The 22060-nt window shown below is 56.7% G+C and overlaps 2 protein-coding genes across 5 annotated transcripts; both read left to right on the top strand.

Annotated features, from left to right (window-relative positions):
- The first annotated feature begins 1892 nt into the window (after positions 1 to 1892).
- Positions 1893 to 5036, top strand: LOC125698701 (guanylate-binding protein 1-like). 2 transcript variants are annotated; one of them, XM_048957376.1, is made up of 9 exons: positions 1893 to 2629; positions 2702 to 2829; positions 2902 to 3011; positions 3095 to 3267; positions 3348 to 3590; positions 3696 to 3976; positions 4046 to 4258; positions 4334 to 4600; positions 4716 to 5036. In XM_048957376.1, exons 1-9 carry the CDS (start codon positions 2080 to 2082, stop codon positions 4902 to 4904), a joined length of 2154 nt encoding a protein of 717 aa, XP_048813333.1. In that variant the 5' UTR covers positions 1893 to 2079; the 3' UTR covers positions 4905 to 5036. The 2 variants fall into 2 exon arrangements, with proteins under 2 accessions (XP_048813333.1, XP_048813332.1); XM_048957375.1 differs by having other exon boundaries at positions 1893 to 2829.
- Positions 5037 to 7674: 2638 nt separating this feature from the next.
- Positions 7675 to 12691, top strand: LOC125698705 (guanylate-binding protein 4-like). 3 transcript variants are annotated; one of them, XM_048957386.1, is made up of 9 exons: positions 7814 to 8113; positions 8201 to 8328; positions 8405 to 8514; positions 8994 to 9211; positions 9295 to 9537; positions 10051 to 10325; positions 10549 to 10761; positions 10835 to 10937; positions 11446 to 12691. In XM_048957386.1, exons 1-9 carry the CDS (start codon positions 7921 to 7923, stop codon positions 11880 to 11882), a joined length of 1920 nt encoding a protein of 639 aa, XP_048813343.1. In that variant the 5' UTR covers positions 7814 to 7920; the 3' UTR covers positions 11883 to 12691. The 3 variants fall into 3 exon arrangements, with proteins under 3 accessions (XP_048813341.1, XP_048813343.1, XP_048813342.1); XM_048957384.1 differs by having other exon boundaries at positions 7675 to 8113; positions 10027 to 10325; positions 10835 to 11560; XM_048957385.1 differs by having other exon boundaries at positions 10835 to 11560.
- The last annotated feature ends 9369 nt before the right edge of the window (positions 12692 to 22060 follow it).

The following is a 22060-nucleotide window of genomic DNA, read 5'->3' as shown; positions in this document are numbered from 1 at the left end:
TGGTGAGGGGTCTGGAGCACAAGGCTGATGAGCAGCAGCTGAAGGAGCTGGCATTGTTCAGTCTGGAGAAGAGGAGGCTCAGGGGAGACCCTATTGCTCTCTATAAGTACCTGAAGGGAGGATGCAGTGAGCTGGAGATCAGCCTCTTCTCTCGTGTAACTGGTGATAGAACTAGAGGGAATGGCTTCAAGTTGCACCAGGGGAGATTTAGGCTGGATGTTGGGAAATGCTACTTTTCTGAAAGAGTGGTCAGGCAGTGGAATGGGCTGCCAGGGAGGTGGTGGAGTCACCGACCCTGGAGGTGTTCAAGGAACGTTTGGATTTTGTGATGAGGGACGTGGTTTAGTGAGTGCTATTGGTGATGGGTGGATGTTTGACTGGATGATTTTGAAAGTCTTTTCCAACCTTGGTAATTCTGTAATTCTGTGATTTTGTGATTCTGTGATGGGGCACTGATGCAGGAGTGCTTCAGGCATGAGGCAATGGTGCTGCAGATGTAGATAGAGGGGCTGCAGGAGGAGAAGCACTGCATCCATCAGCCGGGGCTGTCACGGGCTCCGTGGTTGAGCAGCGGTGCCATGCGGTGCTGCAGGAGCTTTGGAGGGATGTGGAGCTGTGCCTGCAGAGTGGGGACTACGTGTCACCTGGTGGTGCACAGCCATTCAAGGAGGGCTTCAAGCGTGAGGCAGCAGCCATGCAGGAGCTGATCACACAGCTGCAGAAGGAGAACACGGAGGTGGGCCCCTTGGTTAGCTCCGCTCTGAACGTTCTGAGCATTTCTGCAATGTTCCTGCCTGGTCTGGCAGTCAAGCTTTTCAACAGACTGCAGCGTGTGACATAGCCTGTCCCCCAGCAGCTGTCCCTGCAGTAAATGCTGTTGGTGTGGTACTGCCTGTCTGTGCACTGTTTTTGTAGCAATCAGTACCTGCTGCTCTTTCCTTTGTAGCAGCCAGATTTTCTGACAGGACAAACAAGACAGACAGCTGCTTGATGTTGTCTTTGTTTGCAGCTATTCCAAATACCCATCGATTTCCCTTGGGATCCTTAAAATTCCTCCTTCTGAGGCAATTGACACCAAGTATACATGGAGCCCTCGGGCCAGTCACAATCAGGTGCTTTTGCCAGTCCTTACAAGTGAGGCTTATTTCAGCCTCCAACACAGGTCATTATTGGGAACCCCCCGTCACCCCAGCAATACAAATTGGTTTTGTGCCTTGATTTCAGGACATCACAGTGCACTGCGTGCCAGTGTCCACCAGTGCCTCATGTTTCTGTTGTTCTGATGTGCCACGCTATTGAATCCACACAGTCCAATATATTCTGTTGCCCTTTTCCCCTCCTGGCTGGGGGCACGGCCCTTCTATTGGTTAACTCTATGGTTCTTCTTCCTTCATCACAATCATGGTCCTAAGAGTTTTTGCCATATCCTGCAGCAACAGGAGCAATCACCTTTTTGGAGGAGATCACCTTGGTGGATGATCTGTCTTGTAATTCTCTTATCCACGCTCATAGTGCCATGACACATCATGAGGCTGTGTGGTGGTGGTACCAGAGCAAGAGCTCTGGACAGCTGACAGGTCTTCCAGTGCTTTCTGCTCCACGATCTTCCCAGGCACAGAGCTGAGGCTTTCCAGCCTGCAGTTCCCGAGTCCTCCTTCCTGCCTTTCTTACAAATGGCAGCGATGTTTGCCTTTTTCCAGTCTCTGGGGACATCTGCCAGCCAGGCGGCTCAGCAACTGCATCAGCCAGCTCACTCCGTACAAACAGCAGCAGGGGCTGGGCCCTGCATGGCCAGCACAGTGAGGCTGCTGTGCAGTGGTGCAGGCACACTCTGGCTGTACCGTGGTGGTGTGTGATTGCGTGGTGGTACAGGTGCATTTTGGCTGCAGCATTGGAGGTTCAGTGTTGTGGTGCTGGCACACTGTGTCTGTACCATAGAGGTACTGTGCTCTGCTGTCGGGGCATTGTGGATGCACCTTGGCATTGTGAGGCAGTAGCAGCATGGCTCCATGTCCCACAGGACATGAGGCACTGGTGCTGGACTGCTTCAGGCATGAGGCAATGGTACTGCAGCTGTAGATGAAGTGGCTGCAGGAGGAGAAGCGCTGCATCCAGCAGCCATGGGTGTCATGGGCACTGTGGTTGTGCTGTCCCTGCCCTCAGTGGCCAGCTAGGTGTCAGGCACTGTCAGCAAAGTGCTGCAGCATGCTGGAGCTCTTATCCCCACCAGCAGTCCCTGCAGTGAATCCACCAATATGGTACAGGTCATGTGACTTCAGTGAATTAAGCCGTATTCCGGGAATTAGTATTCCAGGAAAGGAAGAGAAAAAAGGGAAAATCAAAGACACAGGATGTGGAGGGTGGGGAGGAGCGAGACCTGGCTTCACTATATATTGCAGTTTCCAGTCTGTGATCACAGCAGGCAGCAGCACAACCATGGACGCTCCGATGCTCCCGATGCCGGCTCCCCTCTGCCTGGTGACCAACAAGGACAGCGTGCTGTCCCTCGACCGCAGGGCGCTGGCAGTGCTGCGCAGTGTCACCCAGCCCCTGGTGGTGGTGGCCATCGCTGGGCTGTACCGCACTGGGAAGTCCTACCTGATGAATCAGCTGGCGCAGAAACGCACTGGTGAGCAGAGGGGGAAACCCCATGCGTTTGGAGGGGCATCTTGTGGGATTTCTGACAGCTCACTGCCCACAGGCTTCCCGCTGGGCCCCACGGTGCATGCGGAGACCAAGGGCATCTGGATGTGGTGCCTGCCCCACCCGCGCCGGCAGGGAGTGACCTTGGTGCTGCTGGACACCGAGGGGTTGGGAGACCCCAAAAAGGTGAGTGCAGGGGTGATGGGGTCCCAAAAACCCCGTGGAAGTGGAGCCCCAGTAACTTGGATATATGTGCAGGATGACGATGACAGCGACGCCTGGATCTTCACGCTGGCGGTGTTGCTCTCCAGCACCCTGGTGTACAACAGCATTGGCACCATTGACCAGCGGGCACTGGAGCAGCTGCGGTACGGGGATGGCCGGGAGGGAGGTGATGGTGTGACAAAGGTTCTGCAGTGACAACGCTGACGGGGTGAGGTGGGTCCCACAGGCTGGTAACGGAGCTGACAGAGCACATCCGTGTGCGGGAGGAGAACGACAACCCAACATCCAACTTTGTCCGCGTCTTCCCGTGCTTCGTCTGGACCGTGCGTGACTTCACACTGCAGCTGCGGGCCCTGAGTGAGGATGAGTACCTGGATGACATACTGCGACTGCAGACCGGTATGGCCACCAGCGTGTGTCCCCAGGCGTCACCGTGCGCATCCGCAGTCGGTGGCTCTGTGCTAACAGTGGCAATGCAGGGGATGGGAAGAAGGCCAAGGAGCGCAATGAGCTGCGGAGCTGCCTGCGCAACTTCTTTCCCCGCCGCAAGCTGTTCACGATGGAGCGGCCGGCAGCTGATGCAGATCTGCAGCGGTTGGAGGAGCTGCGGGAGGACGAGCTGCAGCCAGGCTTCCGGAAGCAGGTGGACGCCTTCTGCCGGTACATCTGGGAGGAGGCGCCGGTGAAGGTGTTGCTGGGTGGGCACCAGGTGACGGGCAGCGGTGAGTGGCAGCAGCATGAGAATGGGTGGCGTGCGGGGGACGCGTGCCGGTGACGGGGACACATGCGTGGCAGTGACACGTGTGGGTGGCCGTCACCTCTCACAGTGCTGGCAGGCCTGGCGGAGAAATACGTGGCGGCCATCACCAGCGGCGCGGTGCCCTGCGTGGAGAGCGCAGTGACAGCGCTGGCACGGGCCGAGAACAGTGCAGCAGTGGAGGCGGCGGTGGCCGAGTACCAGCGGGGCATGGAGCACGGCCTGGTGCTGCCCACAGCCTCACGCAGTGCTCTGGTGGCCGTGCATCGGGACTGCGAGCAACGCGCCATCACCCTCTTCCTGTCCCGTGCCTTTGCCGACCATGAACGCCAGTACCATGCAGAGCTGGTGGTGAGTTGCCATCACACCGTGGGGTTTTGGAGGCACGGCCGTGCACTTGAGCACGGATCTGTGGCACAGGGCAAGCTGGAGGCGGCCAAGGACGAGTTCTGCCGGCGCAACGAGGAGGCGTCGGAGCAGCGGTGCCATGCGGTGCTGCAGGAGCTTTGGAGGGATGTGGAGCTGCGCCTGCAGAATGGGGACTACGTGGCGCCTGGTGGTGCACAGCTGTTCAAGGAGGACCTGAACCGCGTGCTGGAGGAGTACAAGCGGCGGCCCGACAAGGGTGTCAGGGTGAGTGGGGTGTGGGGGAGGGCGGTGGGGTGGCACCAGGTGCGATGGAACTGTGCCGCATGGTTGTGCGGTCAGGCGGAGGCGGTGCTGGAGGTGTTCCTGCGGGAGCGCGAGGGGCTGGCACAGGTGTTGAAGGCCACTGAGGTGCAGCTGGAGCTGGCGGAGCGGCAGCGGGAGGCAGCAGCGGCCGAGGCAGAGGCGGCCCAGAAGGCGGCAGAGGCATGGCTGGAGGAGCAGCGGCGCACCATGGAGGAGCACAAACGTCAGCTGGAGCAACAGTTGAAGGAGGAGCAGCGTGCGTGGCTGGAAGAGCAGTGGCGCGTATTGGAGCACCACAAGAAGGTGAGCGCTGTGATGGTGCTGCAAGCGTACCACAGATGTGTTCTGTGCTCGTAGCAGCACACTGGGCTGTGCTGTGGCATTGTATGCTGCTACTAACATGGCTCCCTGTCCACAGGAGTATGAAGCACTGGTGCAGGAGGGCTTCAAGCGTGAGGCAGCAGCCATGCAGGAGCTGATCACACAGCTGGAGGAGGAGAAGAAGAACAGGAAGCGGGACACCCGGATTAGCTCAGCTCTGAGCATTTTGGCTGCATTCCTGCCTGGTGCGGCAGGAAAACTTTTTAATAAACTGCGGCCCATGTGATGTGGACTGTCCCCCAGCAGCTGTCCCTGCAATAAATCCAGTTGCACTGCCCAGGGTCTTGTCATTTCAGGGAAGCGTGGGGCTTAATTCCAGGAAAGCAAAGGCAGCAGAGGCAGAGGGTGGACTATTGGGGCTGAGTGTCTTTCCATTTTAAGTTCCAGAGCGGTGGCCACCACAGGCATCACACAGAATCATAGAATCACAGAATCATGGAATCACAAACTCTAGTATGGCTTGGGTTGGAAGGGGTGTCAGAGACCCTCTGCTGCCAAGCTCTCAGCTGCAGGCTGGTTGCCCAAGGCCCCTCCATGGGCTTGCCCACCTCCAGGGATGGGGCACCCACAGCTTTGGGCAGTGGTGCCAGCGCCTCACAGCCCTCTGAGTGAAAAACCTCCTCCTCATTACTCACCTAAATCTGCCCTCTTTTAGCTTTAGACCTTTCTTCCCTACCCAATCGCCATCAGACCGTGTAAAAAATCACTCTCCATCCTGCTTATAAGCCCCTCAGTAATGAAAGGCCTCAGCGAGGTCACCTCAGAGCCTTCTCCTTCTCCTCCCCATTCTGAACACCCGTGCTCTCTCAGCCTGTGTTTGCAGAGGAAGAGGTGCTTCAGCCCTCTGAGCGTCTTTCTGGCCCTCCTCTGGGCCTGCTGCAAAAACCTCACATCGTTCATGTGGTGGGGGTCAAGATCTTCATGAGCAGAGCAGAGGGCAACAATCCCCTCCCTGCCTGCTGACCACTCTCTGTTGGTGCAGCCCAGGATGCAGTTGGCCTTTCTGGGCTGCAAGCGCACACCGCTGCCTCGTGTCCAACTTTTGTCCAGCAGGACACCCAACTCCTTACCTCAGGGCGGCACTCATGGAGTTCTCCAGTCTGCACATCTATCTGGGATTGCCCCAACCCAAGTGCAGCACCTTGCACTGGGCCTTGCTGAACCTCCTTAGGTTCGTGTGGGCCTACTTCCAAAGCCTGTCCTGGTCCCTGTGGATGGCGTCCCTTCTTCTTCTTGTGTCAGCGACACCAGTCAGCGTGGTGTTGTCAGCCAACTCAATCCCACTACGACACTGACCAAGATGCTGAAGAGCAGCAGCCCCAAGAAGGTCCCCTGGGGACACGGCTCGAGCCCAGCCTCCACCTGGACATGGAGCCACTGAGCACAACCACCTGGCTGTGAACATCCAACCAATTCTTATCCACCAAAGAGTCTACCTTCTGAACTCATCTCTCCGTTTTACAAATAGGGATGCGGTGCAGGACCACGTCAAAGGCCTTGCACAGCTTCAGGTAGGTGACATCAGTCGCCTTTCCATTGTCCCCCAGTGCCGTCACTCCATCACAGAAGGCCACCAGGCAGGTCAGGCACCATCTGCCCTCGGCAAAGCCGTGCCAGCTGCCTGGGGTCACCTGGTCGTCACTCATGAGCCTTAGTGTGTCATCCACGATCTGCTCCATGACCTTCCCAGGCACACAGATCAGGCTTGTCAGCCTGAATTTCCCCGGGTTCTCCTTCCCCCCTTTCTTACGCATGGCAGCTACGTTCGCCTTTTTCCAGTCTCCATCTCCTGACAGCCCGGACATTTCAATGATGATGGAGAGAGGTTCAGCAACTGCATCAACCAGCTCCCTCCATACAAACAGCAGCAGAGGGTGGGCAGTGATGCTGTTGTGCAGTGGTGCAGGCACACTCTGGCTGTACCGTGATGGTGTGTGACTGTGTGGTGGTACAGGTGCATTTTGGCTGCGGCACTGGAGGTACAGGGTTGTGGCGCTGGAGCACAATGGCGGTACCATGGAGGTGTTGTGTGGCGGTACAGAGGCACTGTGGCTGCACCATGACTATTGTGTAATGGGAAAGTGGTGTTGTGTGCTGTTAGTGTCACACTGTGGCTGTAGCATGGTTCTGATGTGCGGTGGTACTGGCATGCTGTGGCTGTGAAGGTGGTCACCGTGATGGTGTTAGACGGCATTGCTGGCTATGTAATGTCTATTCCATAGGTTTGTGACGCTGTGTGGTGGTGGCACCAGCACACTGTAGCTCCCCCATGGGCCTGTGTGGCTGTGCCAGGAAGGTGTGTGGTGATGCTGGCACGTTGCACACGTACCATGGACTTGCTCTGTGGTGCTCCCAGCACACCGTGTCTGCATTAAGCTGCTCGGTGGTGGTGCTGTTGCATTGTGGCTGCACCGCGGCACCGTGTGGTGGCAGCAACCCCACTCCCTATCCCACAGCAGTGCAAGGCACTGATGAACGAGGGTTTCAAACGCATGGAGATGGCAATGCAGCAGATGATGGAGCAGATGCAGAAGGAGAAGAGGGAAATGGAGATCTCCTCATGGTGCCGCACGGGTGTGAACTTCCTGAGTAATCTGCTCACATCTCTTCAGCTCGTGCTGTCAGACAGTGACAGCGAAGAGGAGGTCAGCGATGAGGACAGCGATGAGGACAGCCATGTGTAGCCCTGTGCCCTGCCAGCTGCCCATGCAATAAATTCTGTGACGCTTTCCAGGTGTTGTCATTTTGGGACAGCACTGGGCCCTGTTTGGGTAAAGCAAAGGAAGCAGCAGCAGGAAATGCGTCCATAGCAGCTGGGTGTGCTTTCCCTTTCGGTTCTGGCAGCTGCATGGCCAAGCAGGCTCTGGAGCCCCTGACGCTGGCCCCCCTCTGCCTGGTTTGCTACAGCAGCATGCTGTCTGTCACCCCCCCACACACACACAGACACAGTGCTGATGTGCAGTGCGGGATCACCAGCCCTTTGGTGGACGTGTCCATCGCTGGGCTGCACCATAGTGGAAGTCCTTCAGTCTGGATAATAGGATGGGTGTTGTCTCCAACCGGTTGCGATATGCTGTACCTGTGCCAGCTGCCCCTACAAGAATGAAGGCCACAGCTGAGGCATTGTGATTTCGGGGAAGCGATGGGTGTTTACAGGAAGGGAAAACCAACAGCAGGGGGAGGGCTGGGTTTGCTTTCTCTTTCCGTTTCATCACTGCAAAGCCGCACACAGCAGCACAACCATGGATGCTCTGGTGCTCCCGATGCCGGCCCCGCTGTGCCTGGTGAACAACAAGAATGGCGAGCTGTCCCTGGACCCCACGGCGCTGGCAGTGCTGCAGGAGGTGGCCCAGCCCCTGGTGGTGGTGGCCATCGCCGGGCCCTACCGCACTGGGAAGTCCTTCCTGATGAACCGGCTGGCACAGAAGCGCACTGGTGAGCTGGGGGCAGAAGCCCATGCATTCGTTCACTGCGGGGCGTTTTGGGGTATGCTGGGGATTCCTGACGGCTCGCCACCTGCAGGCTTCCCGCTGGGCCCCACGGTGCAGGCAGAGACCAAGGGCATCTGGATGTGGTGCCTGCCTCACCCACAGCGGCCCGAAGCGATGCTGGTGCTGCTGGACACCGAGGGGCTGGGAGACCCCACCAAGGTGGGTGCCGGGGGGAAGGCTGGCCCCACATCTCCCCCCGGAGTCCAGAGCACCCCTAACCCAGCTGTGGGCACAGGGTGACAGCCAAAACGACGCCTGGATCTTCACACTGGCGCTGCTGTTGTCCAGCACTCTGGTGTACAACAGCATAGGCACCATCGACCAGAAGGCACTGGAGTACCTCGAGTATCCTGCAGGGAGCTGAGAGGATGGGGGACGTTGGGGTGAAAGTTGGGGACTTGGGGCTACGGGGGACTTGGACAACGCGGGACATGGGCTGTAGCTGTGGGACTGGGGCAATGGGAGATAGGGCTAGGGTGGGGGATTTGGGGTGACACTGCGTGTTTGAGGCTACAGGAAACCTGGGGAAAACCTGTGTGACATGGGCAGCGTGGGACGTGTGGCAAGACTGGGGGATGTTGGCAAAGTCAGACTGGGATTTGGGGAAAAACTGGGGGAACTCGGCAAGGGGGCAGAGGACTTAAGGGGAAACTGAGGGATTTAAGGGTGATTCAGGCTCTAAGAGGGAGTGCAATACTCAGGGCGTAGATGGGCACCGTGGGGCAGGACACAACGTACAGAGGAGGACAGAAATATTTGGGGGGTACACAGGATTCTGGAGGGGACACAGAATTTGGGGAGCGTTGTGCTCCTGAGCGGGGCAGGCTGGTGACACAGCTGTCGGAGCTGATCCAGGTGCGGGACAGGGACAAGGATGGCAACAACGGCGCTGAAAGAGAAGATGAGGCCGAGGACTGCGAGTTCATGCGCTTCTTCCCCAGCTTTGTGTGGGTGGTGCGGGACTTCACACTGGAGCTGCGTGTGGGCGAGCGGCCCATCAGCGAGGACGAGTACCTGCAGCAGGTGCTGGAACTCAAGCACGGTGAGTGCTGGCCCCCCTTGGGGTCATTAGGGAGGCCCTCACGAGCGGCTGCGCCAGCACCAACAGCTGCCTGCCGGCCACAGGGTACGGCCGCAAGGTGCAGAACTACAATGCGACGCGGCAGTGCCTCCGCAACTATTTCCCCACGCGGAAGTGCTTCGTGCTGCCTTCGCCACTGGGCACAGAGGAGCACGGGCGCATGGAGGAGCTGCCCGAGGCCGCCTTGGCCCCACGCTTCCTCCAACAGGCAGCCAAGTTCTGCAACTATGTGCTGAGCTCCTCCAGGCTCAAGACGCTGCCTGACGGCAGAGCACTGACAGGGCGAGGTAAGGGGAGGGTGGGAGCGGGGAGAACTGGGGGCATGGTGACACAGAGGACAACAGGGTGACGGCGAGGCAGGACAACAGGGTGACAGCGCGCTGACTGAAGGCTGATGATAATGACGTCATTGTAAGGGACGACAGGAGGGCCATGGGAGGACAGTGATGATGGCAAATTGGATGATGGGGGGACAACAGCAAAAGCAACAGGACAACTGGGATGAAGGCAAGAGTGCCATGGGACAACAGGGTGAAAACGGGGTGACAGTGGTGACACAGGACGACAGGGGGACAATGACAACGGCAACATGAGACAATGGAGTGATAACACTGGGGACAGCAGAGTGATGACAACGGGACAAAAGGGATACAATGGCAACACAGTGCGACACAAGTCAATGACTGGGCGATGACAGGGTGACAATGGGGCAAAAAACACGGGGAAGACAGGGGACAACAGCAACACACAGCAGCAAGGTGCCAACAACGAGGCAGGTGTCCCTGTGCCATTCCCCACAGCCCTGAGCACGCTGCTGAGCAGCTACGTGGAGGCCATCAACAGCGGGCGTCTGCCCTGCCTGCAGGGAGCAGCAGCAGCCATGATGGCCAACGAGAACGCAGCTGCGGTGGCGGCAGCGCTGGAGGCCTATGCCGGGGGCATGCGGGGGCTGTCACTGCCCACAGAGCCCGCACAGCTCTCGGCCGCGCACGGGGAGCACCTGCACGAGGCGCTCGTCGTCTTCCAGCAGCGCAGCTTCCGGGATCGCAACCAGGAGCACCAGCGGCGCCTCATAGTGCGTGGCCACCCCCCTTGTGCCACAGCGCCGTCCCTGTCCTTGCCACCCTGCTCCTATTCCTACCAGGCTGCCTTTGTCTTCACGACCTTGGCCCCATCCCCTCAATGCACTCCATCTCCATTACCTTATCCTCACGTCCCCCCAACACTGCCTCCATACCTCTGCTCCCACCTGCACTCTCCCCATTGACACCGTGACCCTGCCCCCATCCTGTCCTCAGGAACAGATCAGCGCGGAGTACAGCCGCCTGCAGGAGGAGAACAATGCAGCATCACGGCAGCTCTGCAAGGCGCTGCTGGCTGAGCTGGCGGGGGCACTGGATACCAGCCTGTCCCGTGGGGCCTACGCACAGCCCGGTGGCTACCGCGCCTACGAGGCCGAGCGGCAGCGGCTGCTGGAGGCCTACCGGCAAGCAAAGGCCAAGGGCCCCAAGGTGAGGGCAGCTCTAGGCAGGGGATCGGGAATAAGGAGGTGAGGCCATGCCTCAATCGTGTGGGGATGCACAGGCCGAGGAGGTGCTGGATGAGTTCCTGGCGGAGCGCCGGGCAGAAGCGGAGGCAGTGCTGAAGGCAGACAAGGCACTGAGCGAGGCTGAGAAGCAGCTGGAGGGTGAGTGGCGCGTCCCAGTGCCGTCCCTTCTCTCCTTCCCCCCTCACCCATCCCCGTGTCCTCCAGGAACAACGGACGCATTGCGTTATTCCGTGGGGACATCTCACAGCGTTCCCTTGTTCCATGGGCCGTGTCCCCCAACGACAGCGCATGGCATCCCCATGTACTCTGGGAATCCTTATAACCCTTCACAGGCATCTCATGATGGCCCCAGCACTCGAGGACTCCCCTTCTCCCCGGGGACATCTCCCAGACTACACACATCTCTTGGGGCGTCCCGGTGCACCCAGGAGACACCTCAAATTGCTCCTTTTTCCTCCCTGACGAACCCTCACCCCATCCCCACATCCCCGCACTCTGTCCCCAGCCCCTCCATCTTCTCCTCACGTCCCCTTGCACTGTCGCTTTGGCCCATCACCCCGTGCCACGGGGACCCCCACTCGGTTCCTTAACCAGAAGCACAAGGCTCAGCTCCTGCTTACTCCTCACCCCGTCCCTTTGTTCCCAGACCAGAAGCAGCAGACGCAGCTCCTGGAGCAGCAGCAGAAGGCGACGGCGGAGCGCGAACGGCAGCTGCAGGCGCTGCTGGCGGACGAGCGCAACAGCTACGAGCAGAACCTGCGAGCCCTCGAGGCCAAGATGCAGGCGGAGGCGGAGAGCGCGCAGCGGGAACTGGACCGGGCGCTGGAAGCGAAGCTACGGGAGCACAGCGAGCTACTGCAGCACGGCTTCAACGAGCGGGCGGCGCTGATCGAGCGAGAGATGGAGGCGCTGCGGCTGGAGATCAACAGCAAGAAGCACGAGCTGGCGGCCAGCATCTTCGACGCCGTGAGCGCCGCCTTCAAGTTCGTCATTGCGCAAATGCAGGACGAGTCCCGGAGCACAGCCGTGAAGGCGACTGCACGCCGCAAAACCTCCGCCCGCCCCGCTCTGGCGGCCCAATAAAGCGCTCCTCCCGCCCCCCGCTCTCCGCGTCCCTGTCTCGCGGCGCTTCCGGCGCGGTGACGTCATAACCCGTGCGACCAGAACCGACTGCGCCCCCTTGCGACGGCACCGCGGCGCGGCACTGGGAGGGGCGGAAGAAGGGAACGAACGAAACCTTTGATTGGGTGGCACGATCTCGCGAGAGCGTGGGCCTTCCGTCTCCTCCCCGGCTGGTGGAGCTCACTTCCGGGTGTCCCGCGCGTGTGGGCGGCGCCTGAGCTGCAGTCCCGTTTGTGCCCGTAAGGCACCGCAACGTGCCGCAAGGCAGCAGAGCAGCGCCATCGCAGGCCGCGGCGAGCGTTTGGAACAGCAGAAATACCATATATTCTAGTGGCATCTGTTAGAAACATGGGTCTTGAATTATGTGGTCAATTCTCTCTTGCAAAACTGCAAATATGTTTCCCTGTACTTTAACTATCAGATCACAATATAGATATTCTTTTGCAAGTCTCAAATTGTCCAGAATAGGTCTGGGTGTTAATGGGATTAGATCTGCACATAGGAATTTCCCAGGATCTACAGGCTCAGGGCAGAGAAGGCATCAGCACCCATGAGAAACACAAAGCTTTCAGCATCCTGGAGAGCAGTGCCAGGAAACAAACCCTGTCCCAAACACAGAAGTGTCCTGCTAGCTTCTCCTCCAGGCCTTACCTTCACTGCTCAGCGCAGCAGGTGCCTTTGCCTTGTGGCCATCCCAGAAGAAACGCAGGGCAGCAATGAGCTGGTGCAGGAAGCACACCATGTACTCTGGCGGGCACAACACAGTCAAGTTCTAGGGCAACAATGAGAGTTCAGCCATTAGGGCAGCTGTGAAGGTGCTTCTTAGTTGTGGTGGCCATGTGGGCCAGGCAGAAACTTCCTATTCTCAGTCCTGCTGAAAGCGCATGCACCCGTTTCCAAAAGCACCTCTGGTTTCCAGCACCGGGATGGAGCCCAGTGCTGATGGCACCTAGCTGCTTCCACCTCTGGAAAACCCCTGGCCCTACAGTAACAAGCTGGTGTGATGGGTGGATGGATACCACGTGCTCTGCCTCTGAAGGTGGGCTGCTCATTAACGCAGAGAGGCTGGTGAGGAAAGGGCTTCCTGCAATAATAATAACATCCCCACCTTCCTTAGCTGCAGGCCATCAGCCTGAGCCAAGGCCAGAAGAGCGGTCCTCACCCAGGTGGTGAAGAGGATGCTCTATCTAGGTATCAGTTGCTCATCTGCTGGAAGCAGCTCAGCCAAAAGGGCAAGAGCTCCCACCCCAAAGGTACCAGAGAGCTCTTCAGGTGAGGCCTGTGGGAAGGCTGCCCCTCTGACTTACCCCTCTATTGCTAGCATTTTCCTGAAGAAACTTGCGGAATTTGTTCAGGAAGATGTATCTGGATGCTTCCCCCTGGCAGGAGGAAAAGCAGGTGGTGAACTCACAGGGAAAGGAACTCCCAGAGAAAGGCATTAGCAGAGCTGTATATGCTTGGGAAGTATGTTCAGCAAGAGAAAGCAGTTGACCCAGCTACTACCATTGCTGGAGCACCCATGAGCAGCCTGTGGGCCACTGCTCTGCAGTGTTGTGTCTTCTGAGGCCCATACTGGGATGCTCTGATGACAGCCAGAAGATGCACAGCTTTATGCAGCTGAACATCTTCCACCTGCTCTGTAGAGGCACACGCTCACACGCCTGCCATTTCTTTTCTCTCTGGAATTAATATTAATTGTTAGAGTAGAATGCACTGCAGTCAGACTGTGTCTGCCTAGTTCAACAGAAACACAAGGCTGGCCCAGGTGCAGCTCATGTCATCAGTCAATACTGGCAAAGCAGCAGAGCCCAAAACATGTTTCTGCACTTCAGCCTGCCTTACTAGATCAGTTAGTGAACTGTTTCTGAGGACAGAACGTCTCCTCACCTGCACTTCTGTACCTTACAAGTCCTGGGATGCAGACACAATGTAGCAAAAGATCTACAGAGTGCTTACCCCTCCTCTGTCGTTGTTGTTCAGCAGCAGCTTCAGAATTTGAACCTGGAGACCTTCCACCACTAAAACAGGGACACACTGTTTGCTACTGGACAGTAACAACTGGAAAGCAACTGCCCCTGCTAACTCCACCAGCGCCACGGTTTTGTGGTCCAGCAGGCAATTCATGTGTCTGCACTCCCCTCTCAGTGACCTGCCAACACAGACATCACAGTCATTCCTACTTCTAAACACCTGTAACCTGGCAGATGTGCAAACACCACAGTGCTGCTCAGCAAGTACCCTGGGAATCACAGCCAAATTATCATCTGCATAGAATGGCATGGAAAGGCATTGGACTCAGCACAGTATGAAGAGCCCTGCTCAGCTCCAAGGGCAACCCAAATCCTTACAAGGTATGTGATTACCAGGACATTTTAAAGGCATGTGGCACAGTGTGTTTCCTGTCCCACATACGAGGAAAGCAGAAAGCAAGCTGCCTGTCCGACACTGTGAAGGAAGCAGCCATCCTCCTGTGAGCTGACTGCAGCCCTCTGTGCAGCTGGCAGCTTGCAATGGGCCGCACCATGGCATGGGTCAGCACTGCTGTCCTCCAGCCAGGGGAGAGCTGCAGCACTTGGCGGGGGATTTACAGAGCAGTTGTGAAAACCCTTCCATAAACGTCACTATCATTTTGTTGCAAGTGATTTGCTTTTCTGCACAATCCTTTTCACTCACACCTCAGTGGGAAGCTGCTTTGAATTTCAATTTGCAATTATTCAGCTCCTTTCACACCTACATAGAGCCTTTGCTTTAAGCTTGCACGTGATGTTCTGCTGCCTTTGGGTGCATGGGAGCAGCTAGGGCAGGAAAATGCAGTTGAAGCAAGCAAGTTGTACCTTGTGGTACATGTGAAGAGAATTAATCAAATGAAAAACCCTATAAGAGAAATCTATAGGCAGCAGATGAGGCCGGTGGAATTCAGTTTATTCACAAAGACAGCACTTATCCAGAACTTTGGCTCTTTAATTGGAGCAGGGCATACAAAAAGCAGGTTGGGGCGTTTTGTGGGATCCTGCAACGATGCTACTATAGAGAAATTTGTAATGCTTTGCAAAACGTCCAAGTATGGACTACAAAGAGAAGATTTCAGCTGTACGGTAAGGGATTCAAAATTAACATTTGGTGTGATTCAGAGTAAGGTTATCTGATCTCTTCCCATTTTCTGCATTTAGAAATACTCGGAAGAGTTCCATCAAGAGGCATATTGTGAGAGACACATCTTCGGAGGGGCAGAGCAGAGGGGCTGGCGTGTGCTGGCCTTACTCCTGGGAACCTGTGCTGAAGATGCTCTCACGTGGAAAAGTGAGAGAAAACGTGTAATGTCCTGTCTTCCAAGTGACACCTGTTCAGATCCTAAACTGCTTTAGGTGCTGTGGACAGAGGAGGGAGCTACCAGCTCACCACAGCCCGACTCGGCAAGCAGAGCCCAGCTTGCTTGCTGGTGGCCCTCCCAGAGATGGTGTCAGACTTCATTTGCAACAGGTGGATGCTGGCCTGCAAGTGCCCAGTGCACTTTGGCAAACTCTGGGCATGGTTTGTATGACCATACAGTGCAAAACCCCAGCAACCAGTCTGCAGGGACAGGGGGAGCAGGAGGCCTGAGAAGGTCGTTGCAAGGAGAATGCTTTGGCAGTGGGGTCTTTAACACTTTGTTATGAGGGAAAACCTGGGATGGATTGCTCAGAGGTCACGGGCCAGCATGGAGTGGTTCGAAGCAGAACCCCAAGCTGACCTGATCTGCAGCCTTCCTGCCCTGGCCAGCAGCAGGGGCACAAAGCGTGGCTTAATTCAGCCCTGAAGGAAAAAGGATTCCTTCACACGATGCTGCTTGCTGGCTGCTGGTGGCAAAGTGGTGGCTGGGACGTGTGGCAGTGTGCACAGCTGGGCAGGACGGGCTCTGAGTCGGAAGCTCCTGTGATGCTGTTAAATTCAGCTTATTCGGCTATACACTGGGAGCTGCTCTGGTGCAGCCTTTCTACCTCCAGGGATATGGCTTGGATCCAGTTCTTGTGAGTTGCATGTATTCCTTCATTAGGCCTCGGTGAGTGAGAAGAAGTGCTGCCTGTGGTGCAGCCCTCAGACTGGCAGGTATTTGACTGCAATTAAGCATCAAGACAGCCTGCCTTCCCAACCAGGACACGGTGCCTTATTTCTCTGATATCTGGATGGCAGATGATTTCACCTGAAGTTCTAACAAGGCCCTGAACTGAGAATCGGGGAGCACGCAGGCTTTGCTGCGGTTCTCACTCTGGTTTATTGCATTGTTCCCAAAAAGCCAGATTGTTACCTGGCTAGGACTAAGAGAGGAAGTAATACCTACCTAATACCATATTAAACAGAATCTCTATTCCCAGCCCCACGCAGGGCTTCAAGTCCCGTCCATCATTCCCCAAATGCTAGAAGGCAGCACTCTTGCCTTCATCCCAGTTAGATACACCAGGACCAGCTTGGTGCCAAAGCTTCTGGTCAGGTCTGAGGTCATGATAGCTCTCATGTGCAGCAGTGACTGGCTCTTAACCGCTCACTCGATCACTTATTCCAGGGAAGTAGCATTCAGATTTGCCAGCAAACTGTCTCTGACACACTACAAAGTATCTTTTCCAGGGGAGGCCTTAATGTGATCCTTCTATGGTGTTTCTTTTTTAATATCTTTTTATTATTATCATTATTTTTATAGCACAAGAAGCAGAAGATGCAGAAGAAAGTATTTCAAAGGCCTCATGTCTCCCCTCACGTGAGAGAAGCAAAGGTTTCGTGGTTGAACGAGGGAAAGCTTTGCTTCTAGGTTTCTGAGCTTTGGCACAAGTCCCAGGGCCTCCCCAGCCTCTGTGCGGTGATGCTTTGCAGAAGAAGGGCTGGTGCCGGAGGAAACACAGAATGACACAGAGGTGATCAAAGCAGCAGAGCAGTCTGCATGCCACACTTCTGGAGAATGCTTCCAAGTCAACTGTGCACTGTGCACCTCTGTCATCTCAGAGTGTAGCAAGCCCATGTCACAGGGCTGAAAACCCTCCACACTCATAGATGTGAACTCCTCTCTGCAGCCCCTTCCCAGAAGTAACTCTGACCCAAAGAAGCTCATCCAAATTTAACAGGAGCTTTTGAGAAAAACGAGGTGTCCGGGCAGTTTTTCAGTTTTCTGTTCTGTGACACAAATTCAGGTTAAGACTGACTCCGAAAGGGCAGCAAGGAGCTGTTACATGACAGAATAGCCTCATAAACTCCAAAATCTTCAACAACTCATTTACCTGCAGCTTTGAGCCACGATAAGTTTATTTGGAAATTAACTTCATCTCAGTTGCTGACATTGCAGGTGAGAGAAGCATATTTTCTAGTCTGCAAAATCTGTCAGCTTGAAAAGAAAATGTGCTGTCCGGGAGCTGGGGGAGTCAGCGCCCATGGAGGCGTCCCAGCACCGTGGGGATGTGGCTCTGAGGGCCGTGGGCAGGTGGGGGGTGGACGGTGGGACCTGGGGATCTTAGAGGTCTTTGCCAACCACCGAGACGCTGTGATTCTGTGAGTCGAGTCATTTATTGTAGCGAGAGGTAATGAGCAGCAAGCAACAAAAAGTCACGGAAGCACATAAACACTTGACTGGGATACTGATGGCACCGGGCCCCTCACCCTGCGCTGGCTGCAAGAGCCTCCGCCCTGCTGCCTGGGTGCCCTCAGCCCCGGTGAGGTGTGATGGTTCCGCAGGTGTGGCACAGAGCGACCACTGTGACCTGCGGGGTGCGGAACAGAGCCAAGGCTGCGGGGCTCAGGCCGAGCTCAGTGCGACTTGGTGAGGTGAGCAGGGAGGAAGGGGCTGCCTGAGGCTGCCCAGGGAGGAGGGTTCCCCAGCGCTCGGGGCCTGAGCTGAGAACTCAGCCTCGTCCCGCTTCTCCCCTAGGTTGTCACGCGGAGGAGAAAGCCTGGTTTTGCTGGGACAGACACTCTGCGAGTGCTCGCCGTTGATGCACATGATGTCCGAGGGGACTCAGGAGGCCGCCGGCTCGAGTGAGCCAGGTGAGAGCAAAGTATCCCTGCACGCAGGGCAGAGGGGTGCTGGGGGTCTGCCAGCGGCAGACATGGGAGGCGGGGGCACGCAGGGCCCCTCTGCTCCTTGGCCAGGGGGGCCGCGGTTGGGCTGTGGCCGCCTGCTGGCAGCACTGGGCCTGCAGTGCCCCTTCCTCTCCACGGCCACCAGCCCTGCCCCTCTGCTGGCACGGCCGGCACACAGCAGCCCCTGCGAGAGCTCCCAGCGCACCTGGCCTTGCAAGCTGCTCACTGCTGTTCCTCTCTCCTCTCCAGCATGCGTGCTCTGCGGCCGAGTGGATCAGGACTCGAGCATATATGGGCACAAACATGAGAAAAACGGGTTCTACTTCCATACTTTTTGTGTGGTGAGTTCCCTCATGGCTCCTGCCTCCTCCCTCCAACCAGTGATTCCCTCCTTCCTGCACTAACAAGAGCCTGCTCTTTCTTCTTCTACAGATATTCTCCACTGGTCTTTGTAAACCAGGAAACAACAGCAGAAATGCATGTCATTTCGAAGAAGAGCTGATACGCACAATCAGGCGGGGAGAGCAGACGGTGAGCACCGCACCGGAACAGGGAGCTTGGTGCCAGTGGAGGCATGGCTGAGCTTTGCCTGGTGCAAAGAAAGCAATCCCAGCCCTTCCAAGCAGCCCCAAGAGAAATCCCTGCTCTTGCAGACCAGCCCTGTTCAGCAGGCAGCTCTGCAGAGTGCCAGCCAGCCCTGCCCCCATCCCGTGCCCTGCACAGAGGTGCGGGGCCCGCTGCGTAGGCCCTGAGCCTGCAGCTGATGGGAAATGCTCTGCTCCTTACAGCTCTGCTTTGTCTGTGGCCAGCGCGGGGCCACCATCACCTGCGCAGAGCCGGACTGCGACCGCAGCTTCCATCTCTCCTGCACCTCAGAGGGCGAATGCGTCACCCAGTTCTGCGATGATTTCAGGTAAGGGCTGCCAGGCATCGCCTGTGGGCCTCCAACCCCTGCTTCAGCACCAGCCAAAGAAGCGAGGAGCGCGCTGTGACGCCTCCCAGCAGCCTGGCAGAGCCAGAGCCAAGGCCTGGGGCTCCTTCCTGTTCCTCTGCCCTCCTCGCAGCACTTCTCACCTTGCCCGTCCCTCCCATCTTCCCCCAGGTCCTTCTGCTGGGTGCATCGTCCACATCAGGCAGTGGAGGCAGCGCCGGTGCAGGACACGACCTGCATCATCTGCATGGAGTCCATGGAGCACAGCAGATCATACAGCACCATGCTGTGCCCAGCCTGCCGACACGCCTGGTTCCACCGGGCTTGCATCCAGGTAGGAGCCCTCTCCTCACCCCATGAGCACGGCACGTGCTCAGCAGCACCAGGCCAGGCTCACACTCACCCTGTTCTGTTTCTGCTGCAGGAACAGGCCATGTGCGCAGGAATTTATTGCTTTCATTGCCCCCACTGCCGAGACAGAGACATGTTTCTTCGAGACATGCTCACTATGGGGATCCGAATCCCATTCAGGTTGGTGTCTTTCAGCCAGCTCTTGAGATGTGAGGGCACACAAGCTGTGCTCAGCAGGCCTGGCCCTCGCAGCCATTAACATGGAACTGGGCATCGGGTGGAAGGGGAGGGATGCCACGGATTAGTTTTAGTCCTGGGGCATCACATTCTGTCTCTTCTCTTGCAGAAGACCAACGTGGGAGGACAATTATGACTATGCAACCCTGGGAGTTAGGCATCAGCGCTGTGATGCCAGCGACTGCCATTATCCACATGGCCGGGAACAAGAAGAGGGAGACGGGTGAGTTACCTCAGCAGCCCTCTGGGCCTCCGTGTGGGATCGCAGCCTCACCACAGGCTGGGAGAGCACAAACTGAGCACCAGAGCTGTGCCGGGCGCTCCCTGGCTCAGCTCACTTTGTCCTCACGGCCACATCCTGTTGTTTTCCCCAGGCCCTGGCAGCTGCTCCTCTGCAGCTCCTGCGCCGCACAAGGCACCCATCGACTCTGCTCCAACCTGAGTCTGAGCACATCTGCATGGGAGTGCAACACCTGTGCTGGAGAGGGCATCGGTAAGAGGCAAACGGCCGCGTGCTGCTGGGCTGGGGCCAGGCGAGGCCTTGCTCAAGTCCCTTTGGCCCAGGAGGGATGAGAGCCTGTCCCACCCCGGGGCTGGACATCTGTCCCGCTCACCTTCCTGCCTCCCCTTACAGCCTCCAGCACCAATGCGGACAGCGCTGGCCCCAACACCACCAGCCAGCAGGGACTGGGGCCATCCCAAGGCCCTACAGGACAGGAGAGCAGCAGCTCCGACACCACCAACCAGGCACCATCGGGACCAGATCACAGCTCCCAGGTGCCTGAGCTGCTCTCCGGGCAGACACAGCGGGCCAGGACTCGGAGCCGCTCGCCTCTGGACCATCGGGCTGCAGAGACCAACAGCCAGCCCCAGAGACGCCGCAGGAGCCGGTCCAGGCGGCGACGGCCAGCCTGGGGCCGAAGCCGCTCCCAGGTTCCACGTCGGGCCCAGAACATCAACCGCCGGCCCCACTGATGTCATAGGAGCGGCCGTGTGCCAGCTCCAATTGCTGTATAAAGTCATCATAGTCCATCAATAAAACTGACAATTCCATCATGCCACTGTCGGTTTGGTTCTTCTCTGCCTTTCCCGAGGTGGGCAGCTGTAGGGGCTGCAACCACGGGCATCTCTTCTCCCCAGCACCCAACCCACTCCTTCCTCCCCCCAGCCCGGTTCAGGCTGAGCTGGGTTCTGGCCCCGACTCCAGCAGGCGCAACGTTTCAACGCACGACGTGGCGGAGGCCAGGCTGGCAGCTGCAGCCCCATTCTGGGGGTGTTTCTGTCATCGTGGGGATGCCGCTGTGTTTGGGACACGCGGGCAGCCCCACGGCTGCTGCCGGCTGTGGGTGGGCCGGGGCCCAGACTTTCCTCCTGCATTTGGGCAGTGCCTCAGGTCTGCTGCCACTGCTCGTAAACGTGACATCCGCCCTATATTTACTTGGTCCTGTTGTCTAAAGAATTAGCCTGCTGGTCTCTTCCTCGATCCAGTGTGTTCTGCTAACTCTCCCATTGCAAAGTGACGTCTTTCACGCCCATACAATTCAAAAGGCTTTCCCAGACTGGGAAGTCCTTAGCAGGGCTAGACATCAGAGCTGCTCTCAGGGCCCTGAGACTCCACCCTGCAGCCAACCTCAGCTCTGGAACCAATCTCTGCCTGGCTTTCATCCATACTGCACGGAATCATAAGTGAAAACAAAACCTGTGCTTCTGCTGCAGCCCCCTGCGAGTTTTCACGTTCCTCATGCAGCAGTGTGCAGTAGGAGGAACAGGATCTCCACACCCCGTATCGCCGTGTTCCCTTCTACATCCCCATGCCCTCCTTATGTTCCCTTGTGCGAGAAAAGCTCAGAATCCATAATTTTCCATCATAGATCTCAGTGAAGCAGCAAAGGTTTTTTGTTCATGGTTGCAATAGTGGGCACGCTCCCCTTGTGGCAAAGGAGAAAACACGCACTTGATCAGTGAACCACTTCTCCTTACACACCTTTCTTCTCGTGGCAGGTAATTACTCTCCTGTTCCCCTACTGGCCAAGTACCCCAGACTCACAATCTATGTGACACATTTGTTAATCCATTTTTCCATATGAGGTTTATCACCTGTGGTTTTTAAGATCATTTTGTATGTTTCCATGGATACAGGAGGGCAATATTTCTTGAAGTTCTCGTACCTGTCTCATCTTATGCCAGGCTTTTCTGTACTTTGTTTCCTCTGTACTTTTGTCCGGTTTCTCACTACTAACAAAAGCCATGTTTAAAAAAGAAGAATCCCATATCAGAAAATATCTAAAGGTTACTAAGACCCAGTTCCTGATTTGTGATACCTGTTCTGCTTTGCTAACAAGCATAAATATAATTACACACATTTAGAGAGGAGGCACACACCTAACTAAGCAAGCTCCTGAAGACTGGGGTCAAAAGTTGAGGAGTGACGAGGGCTATCAGCCTTCCTCCCTGACCCCCCAGACAGCCACCAAAAATACCCTCAAGTGTGATTGTGAATGCTCTAAGGGGGAGGGTCTGAGGTTCGATTCTAAGAAAACATTAACGAGTACAAGAAAATATTCAGCATACGAATGAA

This window comes from Lagopus muta, chromosome 11, assembly GCF_023343835.1.
Source record: "Lagopus muta isolate bLagMut1 chromosome 11, bLagMut1 primary, whole genome shotgun sequence".
NCBI classification, from domain to species: Eukaryota; Metazoa; Chordata; class Aves; order Galliformes; family Phasianidae; genus Lagopus; species Lagopus muta.
The sequence above is the reverse complement of the archived record's forward strand: the minus strand, read 5'-3'. Positions and strand labels throughout refer to the sequence as shown.